The sequence below is a fragment of the Giraffa tippelskirchi genome, chromosome 4 (assembly GCF_054371585.1).
Source record: "Giraffa tippelskirchi isolate mGirTip1 chromosome 4, T2T-mGirTip1v1.2.pri, whole genome shotgun sequence".
NCBI classification, from domain to species: domain Eukaryota; kingdom Metazoa; phylum Chordata; class Mammalia; order Artiodactyla; family Giraffidae; genus Giraffa; species Giraffa tippelskirchi.
In genome coordinates, this window is record NC_137278.1 from 24,769,557 (window position 1) to 24,797,104 (window position 27,548).

At 37.5% G+C, this 27,548-nt stretch overlaps 1 protein-coding gene across 9 annotated transcripts in view; it reads right to left on the minus strand.

The window, feature by feature from the left end:
- SMC6 (structural maintenance of chromosomes 6) overlaps positions 1 to 27,548 on the minus strand; it is a 74,283-nt gene that overhangs the window by 30,777 nt on the left and 15,958 nt on the right. For 4 of the 9 annotated variants that reach the window (XR_014082273.1, XR_014082272.1, XM_081591204.1 and 1 more), the window contains exons 3-15: positions 26,447 to 26,564; positions 24,414 to 24,519; positions 16,310 to 16,446; positions 15,614 to 15,675; positions 12,217 to 12,297; positions 11,383 to 11,484; positions 7,535 to 7,654; positions 7,335 to 7,433; positions 4,054 to 4,200; positions 3,541 to 3,629; positions 2,692 to 2,856; positions 2,116 to 2,294; positions 542 to 746 (exon numbers count right to left, since the gene is read on the minus strand). Coding sequence is in view for 4 of the 9 variants with exons in the window: in XM_081591204.1 (XP_081447330.1) it covers positions 542 to 746; positions 2,116 to 2,294; positions 2,692 to 2,856; positions 3,541 to 3,629; positions 4,054 to 4,200; positions 7,335 to 7,433; positions 7,535 to 7,654; positions 11,383 to 11,484; positions 12,217 to 12,297; positions 15,614 to 15,675; positions 16,310 to 16,446; positions 24,414 to 24,519; positions 26,447 to 26,564 (1,610 nt within the window). In the remaining 5 variants the exon portion in view is untranslated. Of the gene's footprint in view, positions 1 to 541; positions 747 to 2,115; positions 2,295 to 2,691; positions 2,857 to 3,540; positions 3,630 to 4,053; positions 4,201 to 7,334; positions 7,434 to 7,534; positions 7,655 to 11,382; positions 11,485 to 12,216; positions 12,298 to 15,613; positions 15,676 to 16,309; positions 16,447 to 20,959; positions 21,217 to 24,413; positions 24,520 to 26,446; positions 26,600 to 27,548 lie in introns of all 9 variants that reach the window. The other 5 variants (XR_014082276.1, XM_081591207.1, XM_081591206.1 and 2 more) reach the window with 3 other exon arrangements.

The following is a 27,548-nucleotide window of genomic DNA, read 5'->3' on the forward strand; positions in this document are numbered from 1 at the left end:
CATATGTACATATGTATGTGTGTGTGTGTGTGTGTGTGTGTAAAAGAGTAAATTGTTAGCTAGCTAGTAGCTAACAAAGAGGCCAGTTTGGGTACGGTGCCCTTGAGGTTTGTTAGGGTCAAAGAAAACAATCAAACAAAGATCAAAGAAAACCACCACAGCTCTTTATGGACTCTGTAAACCACTTCGAGTTGAACTGTGAGCAGTAAGTGCCACAGCTCTGCCATACATCCTCCCTTTTAAAGTGGACAGGTATGCACCATTTCCCTCTTCAGTAGAATTTCTAAGCCACACAAGGTCTATTTCCTGGTATGTCTCCCACAACAGACCTCATGTAAGGACCTCAAAGGCAGGGAGTATCTCTCATTTATCGATCTATGTATCTCCAGTGCCTAGATTCAAATTAAAGATGTGGCTGATGGAATTTTTACAGATCAGTAGTGTAGACATGGTTAACATTAAAAATGTTCTAATTCTTTTCTGAGCTTATACATGACTAAGCAAAACCAGAACAGTTTTTAAATAATTACTGATGCCTTACCTGTGTCTTACATCATACATCTCATTCCGAAACTCAGAAACTATTATCTGTGGCCGTGAGGTCCCCGGTGAATAAAACTTTTTCATCAGTGCCTGAAGCACTCTTTCATCGGCATGGTTATGGCAACAATAGGCTTGCAGAAGTCCTTTTAAGCAAGATTCAATAGCCAAAGCAAGCTCAGGGTCCCGAAGATGAATGCAAGCTCCTAAAAATGAGAGGAAGCTATTAAAATGTCCATTAAATACTTGAAATATTAATGTAACTATCTTTGTATGAAGTGATAGTCACTCAGTCTTGTCCGACTGTTTGTGACCCCATGGACTGTAGCCCACCAGGGTTCTCTGTCCATGGAATTTTCCAGGTAAGAATACTGAAGTGGGTTGCCATTTACTTCTCCAGGGGATCTTCCCAACCCAGCGATTGAACCCGGCTCTCCTGCATTGCAGGCAGACTCTTTACCAACTGAGCCACCAGGGAAACTAGTATCTTTGTATAATAGTTCATAAATGACTTTAAAATATTTCATACTAAGCAATTTAAATGATATCACAGATTTTATTTTAACCAAATGGGAAATACCCTCATCCCACTGGATACACTGGGGAAAAAAAACCGAATCCTATGAAAAGCTGTCTTGTTCTAATGTAAATCAACAGTGTTTTTCCTTTGTGTATACTAATTCAGCCTCTGAGTGGTTTTGAAAATCAAGCCAAGAGGGTTATAGACTCTACTATTTAATGCAAAACTGATTAATATTGAAATTTTAGATTTAGAAAAGGAAAAAAATACATCACCTATTGAAATGGATCCCGGTATAGAGGTACACATGTATCATTTAAATGAAGAGACATTACTAGAATACTTAGTGCAGTATATAATACTGTACTAAAAATGTATCTATAGCATCATTTTCACCTGATGATGTACAGAATTAAAGATAACTCCTCAAAACTCAATGTATTTTTTAATGAAGATTTTTTTGATGTGAACTATTTTTAAAGTCTTTATTGAGTTTACTATATTACTTCTATTTTATGTTTTGGTTTTTTGGCCATGATTTATGTGTGACCTTAGTTACCCACCAAGGGATTGAACCCAGAGCCCCTGCACTGGAAGGTAAAGTCTTAACCACTGGATCAACAGGCAAGTCCCCCAATTGATTTTTTTTCTCATGTACATATGAGGATAGTTAAATAACCCCAGATTTATACTTGAAAGAGAACTCAAAAATAATGTTGTCCAACCTAAATGGAAACTTCCTACTAATCAATTACATGCAAATTAGTTCACTGATTTATTCATTCAGGAAAAAAATCAGAACCAGATTATTTAACTCTATATAGCTAATTTTCCTAAGTTCTCTTCTGATTCTTTTGTGCTTAAAAGATATAAGAGGAAAGTTACAAAGCTTAAAGTGATTTTATCATTATTTCTTAGAATGCGTACAAAGTCTACACAACTACATGGTTCTTTGCTGACAGAGTTTCAGAAAAATTATATTCAACAGACTCCTTCCTGAAAATAAAAATACACTTCTAATTTTTATGATATCTTGACTAACTGGTAACAAATACCTAATGGCCCTACAGGTTTATAGGTAAAGTGCCCCCGTCTGTAGGCATCATCTATGGCTTCAAGAAGAGCTGGAACGTGAGGGCCAAATCTTTTGAGTCGATCAGTTTTACTATCTTTCAATTCTTTCAGTTGCCTCTGGCTAAAGTTCAGTGTAGTCTTCACATCTAACTCTTCTCTCCTAAAAAAATACAAATGGAAAAACAGAATAGGTACATGAAAAGGTTATAGAGAAATATCCAGACTTTTCCCTAACACCTGCATACCAATAAATGACATAGCTACCTTAAGAACTAAAAGGTAGATTCTTTATTTGAAAACAATTGTGTTACCAGGAAAAAACAGTCAGAAGCCCTCAAAACTTAGCGTGAAAATAAAAATAATGCAACAGTGACAAAAACAAGAAAACCCAGAAATTGTCCAACTCTACAAGTTTAGAAGTTTTATTAGGAAAGTGATTTTGAAAGATACTTTATTATGAGGAAGAACAAAATAAAAACCAAGTATTTTATTTTCATAAAGAGGAAAATTATATGATTTTCAAATAACTGAAAAAATATAAGGATGTGGACACTTACTTAATCCTGCTTTGTTCTTCTTTGTCTTTTTCTATGGATTGCTGAAATTGTTCGATCTCTTGATTGACTGAGCTTTCTTGATCTTGTAAGGCCTTTACTCTCTCTTTTAACCAAGATATTTTTTTTTGCCTTTCCAACCGTTCAGGTTCCAAAGACTGATCGGCACTAAGAGTAAATAATCCAAAGTGGAAATGTTAAGTTAAAAACCTAACATTTAAAAAAACATAAAGCAATGTAATAAAATTCCTCCAGCAGTAGTAGAGAAAACTTACCGTTGCTGGGGGGAAAAAACAGGGAGTTTGGGAAGGACACGTACACATTGCTATATTTAAAATGGATAACCAACAAGGACCTATTGTACAGTACATGGGAACTCTGCTCAATGTTATGTGGTAGCCTGGATGAGAGGGGAGTTTAGCGGAGAAAGCCATACATGTATATGTATAGCTGAGTCCCTTTACTGTTCATGTGAAACTATCACAACACTGTTAATCCACCATATGTGTATGTGTGTGTGCGTGTTAAGTTGCTCAGATGTGTCTGACTCTTTGTGACCCCATGGACTGCAGCCCGCCAGGCTCCCCTGTCCATAGAGTTCTCCAGGCAAGAATACTGGAGTAGGGAGCCGAACCCTTCTCCAGGGGATCTTCCTGAACAGGGGATCAAACCCGGGTCTCCTGCACTGCAGGCAGATTCTTTACTGTTTGAGCCACCAGGGAACCCCGAATTGACTATACCCCAATACGAAATAAAAACTTTTTAAAAAAAGAAAATAAAATACTTCATTTCACTTGAATTATTTTATTACAAAATGAGGTAAAAATGAAAATTGTGAAGTAACTAGCTTACCTTTTCCTCAGTTCTTCAATTCTTTTGCAAAGCTGCTCATCATCTTTCTTTAATGCTTTATACTCATTTAGGGAACGATTATACAAAACCTAACAAAAAATCAGACAGAGTTTAGTAAAATGAAAAAACAAATACCCCATTCAAGTCCACTATTGCCAAACGGTCAAATCAAAGGTTGAATATATGCAGAAATATATACTTAAAACGAAGTACATATATGGCCACATGAAATCGTAATATTTTTTAAAGCCCGAAATCACCATAACTACAAACCCTCTACTTTTAAAAATAAACAAACAGTATTGATATTTGATATGATGAAGTTTTTAATGAACTTCCCTGGTGGCTCAGACAGTAAAGAGTCCACCTGGAATGCAGGAGACTCAGGTTCAATCTCTGGGTTAGGAAGATCCCCTGGAGAAGGGAATGGCTACCCACTCCAGTATTCCTGCCTGAAGAATTCCATCGACAGAGCAGCAGCAGTTATATTTGATATGAAAGTTTTTCTCTCACCTCAGCTTCATTATAGGCCCTTTTCTTAGAAGTAAGATCTGCTTTCAGTTCCATACATTGTGGCGCTTGTGCATTTGTCTCTTGACTAATCTTTTCTAGTTTATCTTGAATGTCTTTGTATTTTTTTTCTGCTTCATTAAGTCTGACCTTTAAGAAAATTAACATTGTTGGAATACATTTTATTTTTCTTCAATAAACAGAAAAATTGAAAAAATAATTATATATGGTTCACATTTCAAATAAACTTAATTCTGCTTTAACTAAACTCGAGACGGTAATTAGATAAACATAACTATATAAAATGTTAAAAAATACATATTTTTTTATAGAAGTATAGTTGATTTACAATACTGCCTTAGTTTTAGGTGTATAGTAAAGTGATTCAATTATACATATACATATTCATTCTCAAGTTTTTTTCCATTATAGGTTATTACAAGATATTGAATATAGGTTCCTTATGCTATAGAGTGGGCTTCCCAGGTGGCCCAGTGATAAAGAATCTTCCTGCCAAGGCAGGAGGTATAACAGGCACAGGTTTGATCCCTGTGTCGGGAAGATCCCCTGAAGTAGGAGATGGCAATGGAAATGCTCCAGTATTCTTGCATTGGACATAACTGAGTGAGTGAGCACACACATACATGCTATATAGTAAGTCCTTCTTGCTTATCTATTTTATATAGTATGTATATGTTAATCTCACACTCATAATTTACTCTCCCCCCTCCCTTGCCCCTCTGATAATCATAAATTTGTTTTCTATGTCTTCTACGTCTATGAGGTGTTTCTGTTTTGTAAATAAGTTCATTTGTATTGTTTCTTTTTTTCTTAGATTCCACATATAAGCGATATCATATAACATTTGTCTGTCTTAGTTCACTCACAGTATGATAATCTCTAGGTCCATCCATGTGTTGCTGCAAATGGCAGTATCTCATTCTTTTTTATACCTGAGTAATATTCCACTGTATATACATACCACTTCTTTATCCATTCACCTGTTGATGAACACTTAGGTTGTTTGCATATTTTGGCTATTATAAATAGTGCTATAAACACTGGGGTGCATCTGTCTTTTCTGGATATATACCTAGGAGTGGGATTCCTAGATCATATGGCAACTGTATCTTTAGTTTTTTAAGGAACTTCACTGTCTTTCATAGTGGCTGAAAGAATCTATATTCCTGTCAACAGTGTTAACAGGAGGGTTCCCTTTTCTCAACACCTTCTTCCACCACTTAATATTTGTAGATTTTTTGATGATGGCCAATCTGACCAACATGAGGTGATATGTCATTATAGTTTTGATTTGCATTTCTCTAATATTCTAAAATATATTTTAATTTTAAATTCACATTTAGTAAATATAAAGGGAGACAGATACAATTTAGCAGAGAAACAACCATGCAAGTGGATTATACAGTTTGGATGCAATAATGCTTAAGTAGGGTATGTATATTTATAATAGTGAAAGCACATAGGAAGAACTTACAGGTCTGTCAGAAAAAGTAAGGAACGCTTTCAAAGCAGCATTTAAGCTGAAACTTAAAAGAGTAATCAAAATGTTTCAGATCAGAGAGTAGCAAATTTTTTCTAGAAAGAGCCAGATAGTGTATCCTTTAGGCTTTGTGGGCTGTAAAGTATATGTCATAGCTATTCAACTAAACATGCTAAGTTTGAAGTGTCTGGAACATGCAGGTAAAGACGGGAAGACAGATATTTGAATCAAGTGCTCAGGATTAAAGTCTGAATAGGAGATATAGATTAGGGATTGTCACTATGTAAGACATTTAGGAAACATTATATAGAATAATACTGTATTTTTATTATGAAGACATCAGCAGTATAATCTGTATGTTTTTAATAATAATTGAAGTTGGTTCAGGTGTTACACAAACTAAACAAAATTCATCTACTTTCAGTTTTAAATTAGGTGAGTACAAATTTAAAGTCTGCTTTAGATACAATTTTTTCAGAAGCCTTCTCTTCAATAGTTATGCTATAATCTATAAACAAGTATATACTATACGAAAGGTTTTTATGTAAGACATGGTGGGAAGAATATAAATTAAGACAATCCATACTCTCCTGAAATTTACCACTTAACTACACAGAATAATACTTAAATATTCAAGTAGAGCAAATACCTATAGAACTAAGCATCACCAAGCCTCAAGATTCTCCTTTCTTCATTTGAAAAAACACTGAGCATTTATTACTAAAACTGATTTCACTTTTAGATTGGGAAAATATCTAAAGAGAAAACCAACAAGGTCTTCCCCAATGACAAGCTATGAAACGAAGCTGAGAAAAATTGAGTGAAAATTTCAGAATATTCTCTCAGAAATGAAAAAAAGTAAAGTGAGAGAGGTGGGTGGGGTTGAATTTCCATTTACTAACTGAAGAGGGAATAAGAAATTCAGCCCAGAGATCACTAAGTAAATGTACTGCCTTCACCATTTCTATTACTTTTATACATTCCTCTATTACCTTTCATGGATTAATGCTATAGCTCTTAAAAGGAAAAACTCTTTATCTGCTTATCTTAGGGGTAGACAAGAAAAAGCAAGCTGGGAAAGATTACACCCTGTAGTACAACCAAGCCTGGCAGCCAGAAGCTCATAACCTAAGTAGAACAAAATAGTAATATGTAAGTCAGTCACCCTGAGTATATGGGGGCTCCTATAAAGAAAGGTTAGATCTGTCTCTGGCAAGACAGCAGAGAATTCCACAATGGTGGCTATAAAACCCTGTGAACATACAAAAACAAAAAACCCACTGAACTGTAAATTTTAAATGGGTGGACTGTACAGTATATGAACTATATCTCAGTAAAGCTGTTAAAAGAGAATGGAAAGGGACTTCCCTGGTGGCCAGTGGGAAAGAATCTGCCTTGCAATTCACAGGACACAAGTTTGATCCCTGGTCAGGGAACTAAGATCCCACATGTCATGAACAGCTAAGCCTGTGTGCCACAACTACTGAGCCTGGGTGCCACAACTAGAGAGTCCATGTGCTGTATGGAAAAGATCCCACACGATGCAACAAAGATCCTGAGTGCCACAATTAAGACTCAATGCAAACAAATAAATAAATAAACAAAAAAAAAATAACTCAGAACTGTGTAAATATAACTTTTAAAAAGAGAGAGAAAATGGAAAGGTAAATATAAAAGTGGGTCTGCTCATGGTACAAAGGTCCATGTGGACCCTCAACAGAAAATCACTCCCTTATTCACCACTCAACCAACTTCTACCTCTGTATAAAAAAAGTGTAATCACCTGCTGTTCTTCCGTTTTCCTCTCAAGTCTAGCAGCACGATCTTCTCCAATTTTGATGTTATCTCTGATAGCATTCAATTGCTTTTCAATTTCATTGACCTAAAAAGAAATTATACAGCAAATCACATATAAGACCAACTATAACCAAGTATATTCTGCATATTACAAATATGTGTGAATAAGTTATTAGGTGAAATTACCACTGCCCAAGCCATTTCATGTTTCAGGTATTCCAAGTTGGTCTTCATTGTACTTAAGCCAGCGATATTTTGAAAACGTTCTTCTTTCTCCAAACACTGGCGCTTTAGTTCACTAAGTCGCTTTTTGAAAAAAAAAAAAGAATGTATTTCTTACTAACACTGAAAAGACGGACTTTCTGCCAATATATTTCTTTTGAACGCATTGCCTAAACATGTACTGAAAAAGATCTGCTAGGCAATTACTTCTTTAATTAGAGCAGAAATAAAAATATTTTTGTTTCTTTGGTATACTTTTACTACATGCAACAGTTTTGTTAATTTCTGCACTCTAAAAATGGCTAGTCTTCAAATGAGGAAGAATGAACGAATAAAAGTTTCAAGGCCACACAAAAACTCAGCTTTCTCATTTTCTCTCAATTCCCTATCTGAGAGACAGACTGGGTGAAGTATACCATTTCAATGATACTGGAAAGGTCAAAAGGAATTTATTTCTAAAAATCAAATGTCATATTTTTTCTCATCAAAGTTTTCTCTTAATAATTAATCAATAAAATTATCAAGCAAAAACTACAGTGATATACGAACAGCTTCTAAAGCTGCACACCTGACTAGAGAGTCTCTCCTCTCCAGCCACAGTTTCTGTCTCAAATAGGGACTTCGCTGTGGATCTTAGTGTGCTTCTCTATCCAAGTCACTTTCCCATTTTTCAGGATTATTTCAATCCATTATCACTCCCCTCAAACCTCATATACCTACCACCCTAATCCCTCACTCCTTCTCCCTGATGCCTATTTTCATAGAATCCAAAAGCTGTAGAAAGCAAGCTCTTACAGCTTTCAACAACCTGATATATAAACTGAAAAGCAGTCTTTTACTCCTGCTAAAAAGGAAGAGGTAGTTTCATTATACTTAAGCCCAGTCCCCACTCTTATTTGGATCCTGCCCACCCCCTCTCTTCTGCCTTCTCAGTTCAGTTCAGTCGCTCAGTAGTGTCCGACTCTTTGTGATCCCGTGGACAGCAGCATGCCAGGCCTCCCTGTCCATCACCAACTCCCGGAGCCTACTCAAATTCATGTCCATCGTGTCAGTGATGCCATCCAACCATCTCATCCTCTGTCGTCCCCTTCTGCTCCTGCTTTCAATCTTTCGCAGCATCAGGGTCTTTTCCAATGAGTCGGTTCTTCACATCAGGTGGCTAAAGGATTGGAGTTTCAGCCTCAGCAGCAGTCCTTCCAATGAATATTCAGGACTGACTTCCTTTAGGATTGACTGGTTGGATCTCCTTGCAGTCCAAGGGACTCTCAAGAGTCTTCTCCAGCACCACAGTTCAAAAGCATCAATTCTTCAGCACTCAGCTTTCTTTATAGTCCAACTTTCACATCCATACATGACTGCTGGAAAAACCATAGCTTTGACTAGACGGACCTTTGTTGACAAAGTAACGTCTCTGCTTTTTAATATGCTATCTAGGTAGGTCATAGCTTTTCTTCCAAGGAGCAAGCATCTTTTAATTTCATGGCTGCAGTCACCATCTGCAGTGATTTTAGAGTGCAAAAAATAAAGTCTCTCACTGTTTCCATTGTTTTCCTCATCTGCCTTCTCAGGAGGTCTAAATCAGTTGATTCTTCATCCCATCTTTTCACCTTTATTCTTATTCCTTTTCATTGACTCCTTTCCAGGATCACATTTAAATCTTTACTTATCTTTTCCATTTACAAACATCCAACAATATCCAACCCAAGGCATCACCTTTTTCTCTAAAAGTGGTTTGGTTTCCCCTTTACATCTCAGTTTCATGAAAATTATCTCCAGCTCCTCCATTCTTTCTGGTTTTCAGCTCCACAAATCTGGCTTTTGTTTTCACCACTACCCTCCATGTTCCATGTAACACTGGCCCAAACCATTTCAAAGCTCTTTTCCATATTACCATGGCCACTACTCTAACTTACCTTATCGTCATTATCTGTTTGGACAATAATACCTTCTTTATTGATCTCTCTATGTATATTCTCTCCTGAGAGCAGTTCACTCTCTTCTGTAGCAGAGTGATCTACTGAAAATATACATTCAATCAAGCCATCCACCTTCATGTGTTGTACTGCCCTTTAAGATTCAAAGCTCCTCCACAACCTGGCCTTTTAACTCTCATTGTTGTGTTCTTCACTCTAGACAACGCAGAATTCCTTCAGCTTTTTAAAAACACCACATGCTCTCTTGCCTAAGACTCCATTTCTTATTTCTTGGAACACACTTCCTCACTCTCACCATCCTTTGTCTGTTGTTATTCACCCTTCACTTCTTCCCTGAGGCACTACTTACTTAATAACTACACCCCTCCCACTGCCCCTGACTTGCCCCGTTTCTAGTAACCTATTAAAACTAATCTTTAACTCCTCTAGGAGCACTCACGATACTCAGTTATCTACCATGTGCTTTCTGCTGCATAGTTAGGTACATGACCCCAAGAATCTTGTTATGTATTTACCATTATATGGCCACGGCCAAAGCACAATGCTAGAAGGCGTGCGGTAGGAACTCAGTATTTGATGGCTGAATGACTTCCAGTTTCTAATCTTCACGTTCTATTTCTTTTCTCTGACTTATTTTTATTTGTATCTCCCACTGAATCCTTTCCTGATTGCTTTTTTTTTTTTAATTTTTATTGAAGTATAGTTGATTTACAATGTTGCATAAAGTCACATTCTACTTCTTAAAGGCTAATCCAGGGTTTATTTTGAGAATCTAGTACATTTAATTAATCAGAAAAAAACTTCTTACAAAGTGCATATAACACATAAGAAACTCAGCTACATGATACAGGGACATACTTCTTAAACTTCATAAATAAATTATTTTCAATCGCTGATGACAAAGTATACCATGAAGAAAATGGGTATTTAAACGTCAAGCGATTTAAAGCAAATGTCTTCAAAGTCCTGATCTATTGTTTTCAAAATAATAGATGTTAATATATACTATGCATATTTGTCTGAATATACATTTCCTTTCCCCAATAATAACACTGATATTCAAAGAACATGTGCTGTATCAATTCTATGGCTTATAGCACCTCCTTGCACACAGTATCACATACCTCAGGTTCGAAGCAATAATGTAGGAATAAAACTAAATATACTCATCTTGACTTATTCAGTTTTCACTTGGTGAACCATATAACTATAAACCCAATTTTAAATATGTATTCCTCAAAAATTTGAAGTAAAAAGGTCAGTGTAACATCTAATAAATTTAACTTGGGTCAATCATTAATAAAATTCTGTCTCAAAAGAACATACTATGAAGTTGCTGAAAGCAACTGATTGCATAGAACGGATTAAATGACAAAAGAACAAGATACAGAATCACAGAAAAACTGCTGGGACTTAAAGTAGTGGATAAACAGCTGAAACATAAGGCGCTTAAAGAATGTTAACATTTAACCAATGTAATGAAGAGTCATCTATAATTATAAATGCATATTATATTAAATACCAGCTTGAGGCTCCTGCTTCTTTTCTCATCAAAAGAAATACAGTTTTTAAACTACTGCCCAGTGGGAATTAGTGACACGTTATTATGGAAGCAACTAGTCATACAGCAAGGGATAAGTAGGTTAGCTACTGCCCTGCCCTCCAGTCTATAATTAAGACATGGACATACCCATTATTATAAAACAAAAAAAAGCAAAGGCTAACAAATGCCCTGAAGGTAAAAAACACACAAAAATGTTACTATTTTTATACAGGTACACATGTATAGATACACAGGTATATAATTTTACAATACCATTTACCTGGTATAAGAATTTGACTGATTTCAAAAAATAATTGCATTAAGTGCTTACAAACCTCTTCTCCTTGATTTATCTGCTCTTTTGTCCTTTCTTTTGTTTCCATAATGTATGAATAGTCCTCCTTCATTTGTTCAAGTTGGGTTGCTTTCATAAAGAACTATATAAACAACAAGAAAAACATAATGAGGAGTTTGTAAACTTCCATGTGACTATGAAAAAAAAAAGAATTTGGTCTCTGAAAACTAAACACAAACACAAAAGAATACATTTTATTTCAAACTCCAAATTTACTTGAAGTAAATTTGTTTGAAGTGCTACATTCAAACATATACGTTTACTTGCAAAAGTTCTTAAAGCCTTGTGAAAGAAAACTCATTTGGTGTGAAGGTAATACCATTCTGAATTCTCATGTTCACTGTTCTTCCATTCTTTAAGCAAATGTGAAAACAGAGAAAACATTCGTATTCTTGATCTCAATGCATCATAATTTTTTAGCATAGGAAACACCAAAACCATTCAAAAGTCACACTGCAAGCTGTAGTAGTAGTCATATATTTTGTTGGCTTTTTAAAGAGTGCTAAATAATCTAATGTTTAAAAGTTATTATGTATGTATGGTCACTCATTCCCTTCTATTTCTTCAAATATATGTTTTAGAATTCACTCTTTCAGAATTAAAAGCCAAAAAAGTTACAGCAAGGATTTATCAGTAAAATTATACTTCCACCTTACTTAATTTCCTAAATTAGTCATACAATATTACTTTAAATAGTGGCTTAAAAAAATACTTGATATTTACTATATGACCAAGATTAATGTTCAGTATATATGCTTAATTTATAAATGTATTCTTTTTTGGGTAGGTTTATGCTTATTTTGGTGCTTCTTACTTTGTACTTGTCTCCCCCATTTTTAGACTGCAAGAACTGCTTGCTCATCTCTTGTGTTAAAACAGAAACCGGATTATCTACCTGAAACAAACAAAAGATTATCTTTAAATATTTCATTTTAATGCCTTAAAGAGAATTGAACTAAGATACCCATTACAAGTGATCCATGCTGCCATCAGGAAGGCTAGGTACTAGCCAGAGGTTAGAGGATTAAATACACAAAAAGAAAACCTTAGAAACTTTTAATGAAAAGAAAATATTTCAAAATTTCATGGTAGTGAAACAAATACTACACCTATGGCTGATTCATGTTGATGTATGGCAGAAACCAACACAACACTGTAAAACAATTATCCTCCAATTAAAAATAAATACTACAGCCAAAATTAAATATTCTCCCATTATATAAGGGCATAAGAACTTTCTAAAGAAGTGTTTTTATTAGAAAGTTTTTATTCCTTCCACCTGTTTTACAGATACCACTCCTATGCTACTGGTTAACCATCAGATTACAAAGTTGGAAGTTCTCTAGTATGTAAGCAGCTGACTTGGGCTCTTGTGTGGCTCTGTCTGAACATTCTATGTAGTCTCAGGCAAGTTAACTACTTCCTCCAACTAAATATAAAAAGTCCAACTCCATTACTTCTCATCAGAATTAAAATGACAAGTATTGTTTATTTTTTTGTACAGCAGTTCTTCAGATTTTTTATTTCCTGTTATTTCTTCATGAGGAATTAAGAATTTTTCTTTCTACTTGTTTCAAAAAGATTCACAGTCATTTCCTGTTTATATCTTTGGTGTTAATTTGTGTAACTAAGTCGTGTCTGACTTTTTTGTGAACCCCATGGACTGCAGCCACCAGGCTCCTCTGTCCATGGGATTTCCCTGGCAAGAAGAGTGGAGTGGGTTGCCAACAAAGTCATGTATATGTCAGAAAATAATCTTGTTTGAAAAGCACAGAATATGAAGGACCAGCAGAAATGAAAAAATGTGTAACTCCTTTATTTTACCATCTGTAAAATACTGATTGTACTTTATTTAGTATATTACTGGTGAAAATCTTTCTTTCAAGCAAGATTCTGGGTCTTCCCTTTCAAGATGATAAAAAAGATTTATGCGGTGATAAAGAAATCCTTACATATTACATTTTTCTCATTATATAGGTAGCTCAGGCTCTGATTGTCATCCTTTTTTTTTTTCTTAAACAAGGCCTGTGTGGTATCCTAATTTCACACAGCATCTAATTTCTTAAAACTAAGACAATGGCTTATGTGGTATCTTAATTTCACACAGCAACTAATTTCTTAAAACTAAGCTTTAATGACAGCCATTTTATCACCAACTTTGGATTAACAGCTTCACCAAAGTTCATGTTCTTTTTTCCACATCCTCTGAAATGGGGTTCCTAGTTTTTATACTAGAGATTATTTAAAAATCTGGCAGCCTTATATGTCAAGACCCTGGAGTAAGCAAAAGGCAAGCACAAACAGGTAAACTTCAGAGAAAAAGTAAGAGGTATGATGGACAAATGCAATTGGGTACTTAAAAGACATTAAACACCCTCCTTCCTCCTGACAATTCTAGGCCACACCGTCCAATGGAAATACAATGCAAATGACACATACAATCAAGCTTTCTAGTAGCTACATTAAAAATATAGAAAGAGACAGGTGAAACTGATGTTAGTAATATATTTTAAATCTAATGTATCTAAAATACTATCATTTTAACATGCATTCTTGCCTGGAAAATGCTATGGGGAGAGGAGCCTGGCAGGCTACAGTCTATGGGGCCATGAAGAGTCAGACACGACTGAGCGAGACTGAGCACAACATGTAGTCAGTATGAAAACTGAGTTACTCCTTTGCATTAAGTCTTCAATATCCAGTGTGTATCACTTCACACTACAGCACCCCTCCATCTGGACCACCCACATTCTGAGTGCACAATATCCATCCACATGTGATTAGTGGTTACTGGATATTCAGTGTAGCTCTAGACCTTTTGCATTTTTGATCAATGAACTTGAATCTTTAGTTAACTGAATTGTGTTAAGAAGAGGACTAAAGCAGTATGATATCTTCAAATATTTCAAAAGAAAAACATGTTTTTATATTCCCCAAGGAAGTGAGCACTTAAGAGAAAGAGACTTGATTCAGCTTTTCCCATTAACAACACCTTTTTAATAAACACAGTCAACTACAGGGGTCAGCAGCCTCAGGCAGAGGTCACTGCCCACCACCGCCCACTCAGGCACCTGCTGAAGGAACACCTGGTGGAGAGTGCACTCAATGCAAGCATGCAGCGTGTTATGACACTGGATGCCCTTCAAGTTTCTCCCAACACCTGTGATTCCATAAACTCTAACTTTCGGTTTTGCTGACTTCGGTTAACAAACTGACCTGTACTCTACGCTGTATCTGCTTTTCCTCAGATTTCACTAATTATTTTTCTGAACCTGTGTTGCCCAATATGCAAGGTGCTAGCTACATTCAGCTTAAGTAAAACACAATAAAACATTTGATTTCTCAGTCACACATTTCAGACGCTCACGCAGCTAGTGGCCACCCCACTGGACATCAATAATACCTAATATTTCTATCATTACAGGAAGTTTTTCTGGACAACTTGTTCTAAATCAAACTGGGAAAGAGACCCAGACTCATAATTGCTTTTTCCCCTTGGTGTTCTTGGTGTTCTTAATACTGGAGTAAGGCAAGGTGATACAGTGGATAGAGCATTAGAACTGAACAGAAATATCTAGGGCCCATCACAGGCTCTGCCAGTAACCACGCCTAGACAACTGTAAGTGCACATTTACTCTTGCTGGCACCCAGTTTCTCATCTACAGAATAAAGGGTCCAGATTAGATATTCCCCTCAAGACAATTCCAGGGCTAATGTTACTGGACTATCTGAGCCCTGTTCCCAAGTGCTCAAAGTATCTTAGCAGAATGGACTCAAATCTTATCCACCTGTAAGTATGATGAAATAACTTCAAAATATATAAAGAAATGTTTTCTTTATCTTTCTAGGATAAATTTCCTTTCTACAAAAGAAACTTAGCAACCAAGTTTAGGAAACTATGATGCTATTCTGACTTGGATAGCAGAAAGCCAAGAAACTTATTGTATACATTTTATTAACATAAATTTTAGCATATATTACTATAGACGAGATATTCTTATGTATTCTATCAAATTAAAGATGTTATGTCTTGAAGGTTCCTGATGAATTAGGAAGCTTTAAGGAAGCTTACTAACAACAGTTAAATATATTCTTCCTGTGGTCAATTTACTCATATGAGGCCATTTAAATTCTTTCTATACCACAAACAAAATCACACAAAAAAGTAGTCAGTTGTATTTATTAATTTGAAACACAGATTTAGCAATTACCTGAATGTTAAAATGATCAAGAATTCCAATCAGTTCTTCTTTCTTAGTAGAGACCACGGCACCTAGTTATGAGAAACACAAAATGATCAGACTGTTTCTAGGGCAGTAATACATATTTAAAAACGAGCAAGTATTTATAAATATAAATATTAACTATTTTCCTGATGTCATTAAGAAAGGTACATTGAATGTACACACATCTGAACGAACTGGGGCAACACACGTCACGACACAAGTACAGAGGCAGAAGCACAAAGATGTAGTGACAGTGCTTCTCTACTTTTCAGAGCTAAACATTTGCTTTTTTCTTCTCATCTATCTCTTTATACCCCCTTCCTCTTCCTTTATGCCCTTTTCCACCTTTAACTAACCTTCTCTTTCCACATGTGATAGTAACTATAGGAATGAAAGAAGGTCAAAATGGCATATCATAGACTGTTTCAAACTGACCCAAATTCTGCTACTCACACTTTTGCTGTAGAATCCCTTGTGGTAATACAACAATGTGTAATATATGTATGTTTGTATACATACATGTGCATATACACATATATGCAACCAACCAATCCTCTTACAAGAAGGAAGTTTCAAGAGATGAGAAGTATCCTTTCAGTGATACCAGCACAATCAATGACCTCTTTTTAATTGAATGTTTACTACTAGTTCTCCACAATAAAAGAGAAATTCATAACAAACCTGTTGCACTCTTCAGTTTGTAAGATCGACTTCCATCCATGCTGATGTGCTGTTGCACAATTATAGAGTCACCGTACACATTTCCTCTGTAGGCATCATCCCCTCTGTTCCTTAATGTTATTGAGATATCTGCTGAGCTAAAGCAATAAGATTAAACTAAGTCACAGGAAGGTACAGGGCAACTGTAACACCAACTTAGTAATTTTCAAAACCTCTCAGTAATTTGGCTAATTCATTGGAAAAGTAGCTTTACACTAGCAGTTGATGGCTGAGAGGCTACTACAGAATAATACTAAAGATACCATACAACAAAGATGAGAAGAGAAAACTTTATAACAACAACTGACTATGCTATCCATAACAGAAATACATTTTCACAAAATCCATTTAAGTTTTGGTTGTTTCATGTCATGTACATTAATTAACATATTTTCCTATCTGCAATGTATAAATCATTATTATACAGCCTGGATAATAATATTGCATATCTGCTACTGCTGCTAAGTCGCTTCAGTCATGTCCAACTCTGTGCGACCCCATAGATGGCGGCCCACCAGGCTCCCCCGTCCCTGGGATTCTCCAGGCAAGAATACTGGAGTGGGTTGCCATTTCCTTCTCCAGTGCATGAAAGGGAAAAGGGAAAGTGAAGTCGCTCAGTCGTGTCCGACTCTTAGCGACCCCATGGACTGTAGCCTACCAGGCTCTTCCATCCATGGGATTTTCCAGACAAGAGTACTGGAGTGGGGTGCCATTGCCTTCTCTGAATATTGCATATCAATATCATGCTAAATCACATAATCAAGCATCATCCTGACAGCAGGAGTCTAAGAATGATGAAGTAAGAATTAAGGTGAAGTAATATATTTTCTAAGAAGACTAGAATTAAGGGAAACAATTTTGATTCTTCTATTACTTAGGAAACAACAACAAAAAAGGCTAAAGTATTTGATATCAAGAAATGTAAACTAAATCTCAAAATTCCCTGTTTTATTAGTATTACAAAAGAATTACTTGCAAAGTTTAAAAGAAGTCTGAAGCATTTATAGCCATGCATATTTTAACATATTATGGGGGAAGAGAGAATCAATCTCTGTTTTTCTATTCTAAATTCTATTAAAATAAGCCTTGGGAGAAAAATTTTTTAAAAGTTAATGAAGGGCATTAATAAATAAATATAATTTCCTCAAACATAAAAGCAGACAATATTTTCTCCGGTTAAAATGAGTATCTGCCAAAAATGGTCAAGTCTTTTAATGTAAATCTGCTTTTGGTAATTAAAGGCTATATTAAACAGAACAAACTTGTTTTCATGAATTTGTAGTCATACTCCAAAACTGCTTCCATTTGCAGGAAATGCAGGTAAAAATACTCAAGATGAATTTCACTGTGAACTGGTAATTAGTAGACATCCTGAAGGGGCTCAGTTCTTGTTTCCCCCGTACATGTGTGCAGGAAAATGCTGTCACTGACAGAAGGCTCAGCAGCCCCCAACCCTCCCCACATGGACTGAGCTAAATATACAAGACACCGTTAATGTGTAGGTGTGTTCAGTCGCTCAGTCGTGTCCGACTCTTTGTGACCCCATGGCCTGTAGCCTGCCAGGCTCCTCTGTTCATGGGATTTCCCAGGCAAGAATACTGGAGTGGGTTGCCATTTCCTCTTTCAGGGGATATTTCCAACCCAGGAATCAAACTCGCGTCTCTTGCATTGACAGGCAGATTCTTTAACACTGCACCACTTGGGAAGCATATAGAAAGTGGATGGTAACTGAGCCAGATACTCTTCTTTAAAATTCAAATTAAGAAAAATTAGTAAAGCTCAAGTACAGTCTGTAGTTTAGTTAATAATAATATACCAGTGTTAACCACATAGTACTTTGATAAAAGTACCTCAGGTATTTAAGATGTCAACATTAAAGGAAATTGGGTAAAGGCTATAAGGAAACTGTACTAGCTTTGCAACACTTGTATAAATCTAAAATTATTTCAAAATCACAAGTTTTAAAAACAAACTCAAATTCAGACTCAATCAAGTGTTAAGGCAGTAATTCCTTGGAGCTACAAAGTTCTGAGGCCTCTGGGACTAGACAGATCAATTCGGGGCATTATGTTCTGACAAGTACAAAGTCTGCCAAGACTACAGAGAGAAGCAGAACATAGAACAGTTGAGTTCTTGGGAAACCACCTGGACAGAGAGCTACACTGCATCACAGACGCTCGCCATGAATCAGAGACAGAGAGAACTCAAGAGCACTTCCTTCCATGGGCAGCCCCACACACATGCCTCAACAAGCAGATACAGAACAGCAAAGACTCGAAGACTAAGAAAGAGCACACATACTCCAGGGTCGGTTAGAAATAGTCACACGCTTGCACACCTGTAAGAAGAGGGAAGGCAGGAGAGCACAGCACAGAAGAGAAGGCCACTCAGCCTAGATGGGAGGGGAGTCTGGGGGAGAACGGATACATGTATAAGTATGGTGACAGGTGAATGTCTGGCTTGTAGAAGCTTGGATTTAAAATGCAACACCTGTTTGAAGTCTGGACCGCTTTCTCTCCCGACAAAGGATTACACTCCCACAGAAAGGGTAAGTCAGAACTTTTTCCACATAGCAGTAAGAAAAGATAACAAGGTTTAGAGAATGAATTTATGGTTACCAGGGGGGAAGGGTGAGGGAAAGGGAGAGTTAGGGACATGTACACACTGCTATATTTAAAATGGATAACCAACAAGGACCTGCTGTACAGCATGGGGAATTCTGCTCAATGTGATGTGGCAGCCTGGATGGCAGAGGAGTTTGGGGGAGAATGGATACATGTATATGTATGGCTGAGTCACTCTGCTGTGCACCTGAAACTGCCACAACATTGTTAATCAGCTATACTCCAATATAAAATAAAACTTTTTAAAAAAAGTGCAGCCATTGAGGAGAGGGAGGGAGGTAGTGGAAAGGAATAGCTGTAAGCATAAGCCTGACGAAGGAAGGGAGACACACATCCAGAAACAAAGACGCAAAGAGCCAGAGACACAGAACAGAAAGACCCAGAGAGTGACGATCTTTGGTTCTGAGTCTCTCAGTTCCAGTCACTTCTGGTCCAATTATGCTTCCTCCCTGCAGCTTCCAAGATATACATCCTGCATCTTTATGATCTATCTCTTCTCAAGATACTCTGAGTGGCTTGGGGTGTGTATGTTTCTAATCAGAAATAGCAATATCTAACTAAGACGGACATGCTTCTGAAAAGTTCTAATTAATGAGCTTGTAAAGCTCTCTGCAGTGATTCTAATGAACAGTTAAGGTTGAAAAGTATCAGCTAAAGTCCATGATAGGAGAAGGGTATCTGGCCTACAACATGGAGGCAAAAATATCTGTACCTCATGAAAACATTTTTAAAAATAAAGTGATACCTCCCTTGATTTGAAAACACCAACTTTATTTTCCTTATGAGCCACTCCTTGCATTTGAAAGATATTTTTACTATTGTGAGAGCTTTGGAGACACTGATATCCTACTACCATATGAATTCATAAAAAAGGCAATATATTTAAAAACATTTAAGGCTTACAAAAAATACCCCTCATAACAACTGCTCAGAAAACCTATATAAGGAGACAGGATACCTGTGCTGGGACTGACTGCTGTCTCCCCACCTACTAACGTGGCTGGTGTGGAATTTGGGTCAAGAGCCCTAGAGTCCAGTGTCTGTTACTAGAGAGACCCTTCAGTGAGAAGAGGAATGATCACGGAGAACTTCTCCAGAATGACAGAATGTGCGCGCGTGCGCACACACACGCATACGCAGTGCCGCCCTAAGGCTGTGGCTTCTTTTTTTTTTTGGATACAAAAAATATTTTTTATTTATTGTCATGAAGATTTTTACATATTTAAAACTCAAACTATACACTTTTGCCAAGTGAAATTTATGACAATGCTACAATAAAGCTGTTTTTAACAAAAACTATTTTCTCATATAAGATGTCTCTCCCACAAAGAAGTCACTGAAGTTCCTGTCAAAATTAGAATTTCTAGGGGTTTTGGTTCAAAATGGTGACAGGATTCCGAACTGATCTTCTACAACACACTGAATCTATAGCTATGCATCGAACAACTTTCTCGGGATAAAAATAATTAAAAACTCGCTGAGCAAGTCATATACATGGGATGAAGGAGAAAAGGCCCACGTCAAAGTGGGTAGAAGAGAATGGGACACAATGTGGCCATAAAATATGAGAACAAGGGAAGTACAGCTTCATTAGACATTTACCTCTTGATGCTGTAGCAATGAGGGACTGTGCAAGTAATTAATAAATAAAAGTCACAGAAAATCCCCAATGATAAGAAAAGATGCAAGTGGCTTAAAACAGAAAAAGAAAGGAACAACTGTGAAAGAGGGAAAATGTAAGAGGTTACCATTTTCAAACCCAGAACAACAGATGGCACACATCTCTGGTCCTGGTAAGAAGGGAAACCTGAAGTGTGTTTTGTTTTTTTTTTTTTACTTTTGTGTGCTTCTCCACATATATGTCTTATTTTATACACTTGTACATATAAAGGTTACAAACTTGGGAAGTGTGGCTTACAATCCCCAGGGAGGTGGGCCGTGAAGGGAGATGATGTAGAAAGAGCACAGGACCTCTACTGCTACTTACAGTGGAAAAGGGAAGTCCATGTTGGAGGTCCCCGAAGGAAAACGCAACTGAAGTGCAGAGAATGTAGGGTGGTGGTTTAGTCACTAAGTCGTGTCCAAGTCTTTTGTGACCCCATGGACTGTAGCCTGCCAGGTTCCTCTGTCCATGGGATTTCTCACGTAAGAATACAGGAGTGGGTTGCCATTTCCTTCTCCAGCGGGCTGTGGCTTCTTTCTCGGCTTCAGGAGACCCTTATCTGTACAGAGGTGACTGCAGCACTGTGTATTGATGGAAATGAGGCAAAAGGAACAAGGAAAAAGCCATGTAGAATAAGGACGCACCTGTTCCTTCTCTGGGTGGCTAGCTAATCTGCAGTATGTTCTGTAAACTTGACTAAATCAATCAGGCATGTGTAGTGTCCCTCCATAACCCACTCCCCCAATGCTACAGCTGATGTCAAAAACTGGCCTGGTGCCTAGATCCCAGAACTAGAATTAGGGAGGCTGAGGGAGGGAACAGTGAAGTGAACCTGCTGAAGAATATGAAGGGCTATGGGCCTGAGACTTTGGTCTCTCAGAGAGGAGGAGACATAGCCATCATACTACTGCAAAGCCTTGCTGGATGATCAGAGGGTGGAGCCCCAGGTAAAGAGCCTCTAGGCACAATCAGTCCTCTGGCTTCTCCTAACCATCTTAGGCAAGCGTCTCTAAGAAAGGTTGGAACCCTCTACAAAGGCAGCCTGGAGCTCAAGTGTCACAAGTGGGCAGTTTCACATGGGGGGAGGGAGAATCCTGAGAACCACCTTAAACCTGTGCCTGACTGACAGGCATCCCTCAGGAAAGATGGAACAGCCACACAGATTTTAGACACACAAAAAAAGGAAATAGTGAGCTAATTCTGTAAAAAAAAAAAAAAAAAGTGATGACAGAGCCTATAAAATTAGAGAAATTTTATAGCCACCGAGTGTTTTAAATGAGGAAGACAAGGACAAGAGGAGCAGGAATGGGTTTGGAAAAGCTGTTTTTAGCTACTTTTTCAGACAAGGTCAGTACAAAGCAGACTGAGCTCAGGTTAAAGCTTTTAGCTGTTATTACCTCTGTTTAAAATATTTTAATGTCCCTATCTACAGGCAGTCGTGTCCTTCAGTGGTGGTGATTTGTGCAAGCTAGCCTTTATCCGTCTTTCTTTTTTTAATGGCATTCCACGGACAAATCTCAGAAAGAAGCTTCTGCTTTGGTCCAAGTACTTCCCATACAGGAAAATTTTTTTAAATCTTTAATTGAGACATAAAACATTTAATGGTACAGAATAAAAACTTTCTTCCTGAGGTTTCTATTTGAAAGATCAATGGGTTATCCCGCTAGGCAGACTAGGTAAATACTTGGATAACTTGAACTGAAACAGAGTTGAGACCATTAACTTTGAAGTGTTCAGATAGCTAAAACTTTTGACTTCAGACATAGTTTTCTGTGGAGACTGTGGGAGAGAAGAACTTGCCAGACTGGAGCCCAAATAAGGTTGGGAGAGACAGAAAACATGCTGGAGAATCGTTACCAAGTAGTTCCTTTCCAAGGCCATACAGCACGGGAAACAATTTTTTGTGTATCTTTTCCTCCCTCCTCCTAAGTCCACTTGGAACCTTTGCTTAGGGGTAAGATTCCTAAGGTTTCTGAGAAATACATAAGAAACCCGCAATCCTGATTCACATCACGTCCCCATTCTGTTTTTTAGAAATCAAATGGAAAATGAGGGAAATTAAATGGATATAACACTGAGCAGAAGGAAAGTCAGTTACAAGGTGGAAAAAAAGATAATCAGTGTTAATTATCCAAGTTTCAGAAGTCCTTGGGCACTGAGTATGTGAGGGAGAAACAAGCAGTGGGAACCGCCGCACTGTGGGAGCCGCCGCACTGTGGGAGCCGCCGCACTGTGGGAGCTGGGATGACACAGTCTGGGACGTCCAGTTCATAGGAGAAAGGATCCCTGCAGGGTTTTCTGATGCTTAACTAAAAAGAATAAGGAGATCAGCCTGACAAGAGCTCTTAATGGACAAAAGGCCACGAGTCTACGATAATGCAAACCAGGCAATTAATATACAGTTAGGTGACGGCGAATGTTAACAAAAAGAAACAAACATAAAGCCACACACTGTTGTTATATAACCATTCACCAAGGGTCAGGATGAACCAAAAAGAGGCTTGTGATTGTGGTCCTCACACCAAACTCACTGGTGAACCACCTGAGTAAAGCATACAAAATGAGAGACAGAATGGAATACTTTTTTGGAATTCTTAAGAGAGTTGGAGGCAGAATTCTGTTTAGGGACACCTTCATGGGAAATGGATGGGGAAACAGTGGAAACAGTGTCAGACTTTATTTTTTGGGGCTCCAAAATCACTGCAGATGGTGACTGCAGCCATGAAATTAAAAGACGCTTACTCCTTGGAAGGAAAGTTATGACCAACCTAGACAGCATATTAAAAAGCAGAGACATTACTTTGCCAACAAAGGTCCATCTAGTCAAGGCTATAGTTTTTCCAGTAGTCATGTATGGATGTGAGAGCTGGACTGTGAAGAAAGCTGAGAGCTGAAGAATTGATGCTTTTGAACTGTGGTGCTAGAGAAGATTCTTGACAGTCCCGTGGACTGCAAGGAGATCCAATGTGTCCATCCTAAAGGAGATCAGTCTTGGGTGTTCATTGGAAGGACTGATGTTGAAGCTGAAACTCCAATACTTTGGCCACCTGATGGAAAGAGCTGACTCATTGGAAAAGACCCTGATGCTGGGAAGGATTTGGGGCAGGAGGAGAAGGGGACAACAGAGGATGAGACGGTTGGATGGCATCACCGACTCGATGGACATGAGTTTGAGTAAACTCTGGGAGTTGGTGATGGACAGGGAGGCCTGGCGTGCTGCAATTCATGAGGTCGCAAAGAGTCGGACATGACTGAGCAACTGAACTGACTGGTTACTAACTCTGCTCTAGCTCACGTGGTATCAACATTGACTTGCTGAAGCTGGATTCTGGACAAGAGCCAGAGAAGTCCTGGTGGTCCAGTGGATAAGGCTCTGCACTTCCTGCAGGGGGCAGCAGCTCGATCCCTGGTCAGGGTAAGATCCCGCATGCTATGCGGCCAAAAAAATTTAAAGTCTCATGTCCATAAATATTCCTTTCAATGAAAGTACACAAATTTATCATTGCTCATTCTTCCAGAAAGGTAAAAGAAACACGTGTCAGGGGGGAGGTGCATGGCATTAAGTGACACAAGCATTCTGTCAGGAGAGATAAAGAGGCAACAGTGGGCTATGCTGGCAACAGCGGAGAAGAGAAAGGAATGAAAAGATATGACACCTGACACCTCTGCTCCAATTCCAGGAAGCCAATTCATTTCCGACAATGTCTACATGAATTGGGAATCTAAAGCTGCTTCTTATTAAAGAACTGAAAGATATATGTAGAAAGCCAACACTTACTTCTGTCCATCCTTCACAAAACCTTTTAAAGAAGATCCTCGATTAGTAGTGACAGCTTTTCCACCAAGACCAACTATGAGAGCTGTGAGCACCGCACTCTTGCCACCTAAAGAACAGGTGTTGAGGAAATCACATGCATTAGAGAGGGAGAAGTCTGATTCCTACAATTTGATGTAAAAATATTTCTCAGAGAAGATGTGAAATAGTTTAACCCTGAAAAGAAGTGTTACACTTCAGTTATAGTTTTCTTCCAGTGCCAAAAACAAAGAGTTGTATATATCATGAAATATTTAGCTGCTGCTATTAGAAAAAAAAATCAGTACATTTCAGGAATCAAATTTTTGCCAAAAATGGAAAAAACAGTTGATACCTTTCCAAACTAAAATTCACAGTATCATCTTGACCTGTCAGCTATTAAATGAACTTATCTTTCTAATTAACCCAAATATATTTAACTCATCTAATGTTTCTTACATCCTCATTTAATTAAAATTAGGATTTTTCTTTTCGCATAAATTCTCAGAAGCCCGAAACTATTTTTGACCCTGATTGCAAGCTCCACAGGGACAGGACCTTAACTCAGTGGCTATATCCAATATCAGCCCATGATAGGCACTCACATATTTGCTGAAAAAATGAGTTTAAATACGAAAAACTACCAGTCATATAGACAGATGTTTTTATATTTTGTGATATTTTGACAATTATTATTCCTAATCTGAGTATTATTCATTTGCTCAATCTTTAAAGAGTATAGTTTTTTACTCTTAACAGACAAAAAAATATCACAAGCTAAAATAGCAAAATCTGTAACAGTTACCCAGAATATGATAACCATTTTCTCAACTTCACAATCAACCAAAGAGATCAACTCTTATCAACGCATCATTTTTCACAACATACTCTAAATTAAACCAAGTATACAACAGTTAACCCAATTTAGTTCCTGGAATGCCTTTCGAGGCCCTATCCTAACTCTCTCCTTTTTCTTCATTTCCAAATTCACAGCTTCCACCACCTGCATTAGATTAATACCTTCACTATTTTGAATGTTAAGCTCTAACTGCAGAACCTACCAGTCTGTCTTTACTACTTGTCCTGTTTGACCTCCCCATAGCTCTGGTCCTTTGTCTAGTCTTTCCTTCTGAAAACAGTTTTCTCTTGAACTAACAGTGGAGGGAAAACAAAGAACAACAACTAAACAGACCACGGAGCTACCTGTACTAGTTTCATGTTCTAGCACGACCACCATCCCTGGACCCTGGCAAGTTCCTCTCTCTCTCTCCTGGCTCAGTCAAGCAGCCAACATGTCATACCCAGCAGGTTCACCACAAAGGTTGCCTAACTCATCTTTCCAACTCCTATATCTTCCCCTATGTCTCAGCTACTTCTTCCCCACGGAGATCTAAAAGATCTTTCATTTTTATTCAAGTACCACCACAAATACCATCTCTTCTTAAAGCTTTCATTGGTCACGTGAGTGAGAATTCATTTCTTTCTTGTTTGGATAACCACGGCACTTCATTCATGCTGTTACAACATTTAATAGATACAAGACACAGGACTGCCTCAATGGCAATGAAGATAGCTTGCCCACTCGTCTATGGTATGAATTCCAAGGTACAGAGATTCAAAAAAATATGCATTTCAGAAGGGTGGAATTGGGAGGGAGTTGGAAGGGAGGTTTGGGAGGCAGGGGAGGGGACATGGGTGTACCTATGGCTGATTCTTGTTGATGTTTGATAGAAAACCACAAAATTCTTTAAAGCAATTATCCTTCAATTAAAAAATTAATAAAGTGGCAAAACAATATGAAGGAAAGGTTTATCCCTCTTGCATAATGAACCCAGAGTTAACTCATTATTTCCTTAAAGTGTAGACTGGCAACAAATACTGACAAGTTCATGACCACAAACCAGAGATCTAAAACTTAGCTGTATCAGCACTAATAGGCACCTATTTTAAAAAGTTAAAGCATTCTGACTTCAATGTACTGCTCAAAGTCAAATAAGAAGGAAGGCAAAAGCACTTACTTCCATTATTGCCAACAACAAAGTTGACATTAGAACCAAACTTAAAGGGTCCAAGCATCGAATGACACATGAAGTTTTTGAGCTGAATACTCTCAATTATTCCAACTTCTGCTGCTGTCTATAAATTTAAAAAAATGAGAGAAAACAATCAATCTAATTCAATCACTACAATCATCCAACTGTTTGTTAGCAGGAGAAAGATCAGCAGTGCTACCAATGAAAAAAGTTACAGAGAGTATAATTTTAAATGTTAATTTCAATCAATGAGTAAGTGCATGCTCAGTCACTAAGTTGTGTCCAACTCTTTGAGACCCCATGGACTGTAGCCCGCCAGGCTCCTCTGTCCATGCAATAATACTGGAGTAGGCTGCCATTTCCTTCTCCACGTAATCTTCCTGACCAAAGGATTGAACCTGCATCCCTGCATTGGCAGGTGGGTTCTTTACCACTGAGCCACTAGGGAGGCCTTCAATCAATGAGCAAATGACATTAATTCATATGATTAACTGCTCATTTTAAAGTCCTTATAGGTTCTAACAAGTATTTCACAGGGTTCTTTTTTAATATGGACAACACCAACATCTTGAGTCAGATCACTTTTTGTTGGAGAGAGGCTATCTTTGGCATTGTGGGATATTTAACAGCATCTCTAGCCACTACCCACCAGATCCCAGCAGCACTCTCTCCTCCAACCCCAGATGTGACAACCAAACATTATATTCAGACATTGCTAAATGTATCCACTGCAAAGAGAGCATAGAATTATAATTTCCATACTGTGAATGTCATAATTAAATTAGAGACAGTTCATAAATGTTTTAACCAAGAGTTCGACACACAGTGGTCACACTTTGTAGTTAAAATATGAAAAGAAATCAACCATATTTTACCAAACCTTCCAAATGTTTTTGAAGAATGTTTAACGTCTCCACTTTTAAGTCATTTATTATAAAAATCTCTGGCTCTCTATCACTAAACAGCAGCTTATTAAAAAGCAGGAAACATTCACATCCTTATATGAGTGGTTTCCCAGGTGGCTCAATGGTAAAGAACCTGTCTCCCAATGCAGGAGACACGAGTTCAATCCCTGGGTTAGGAAGAT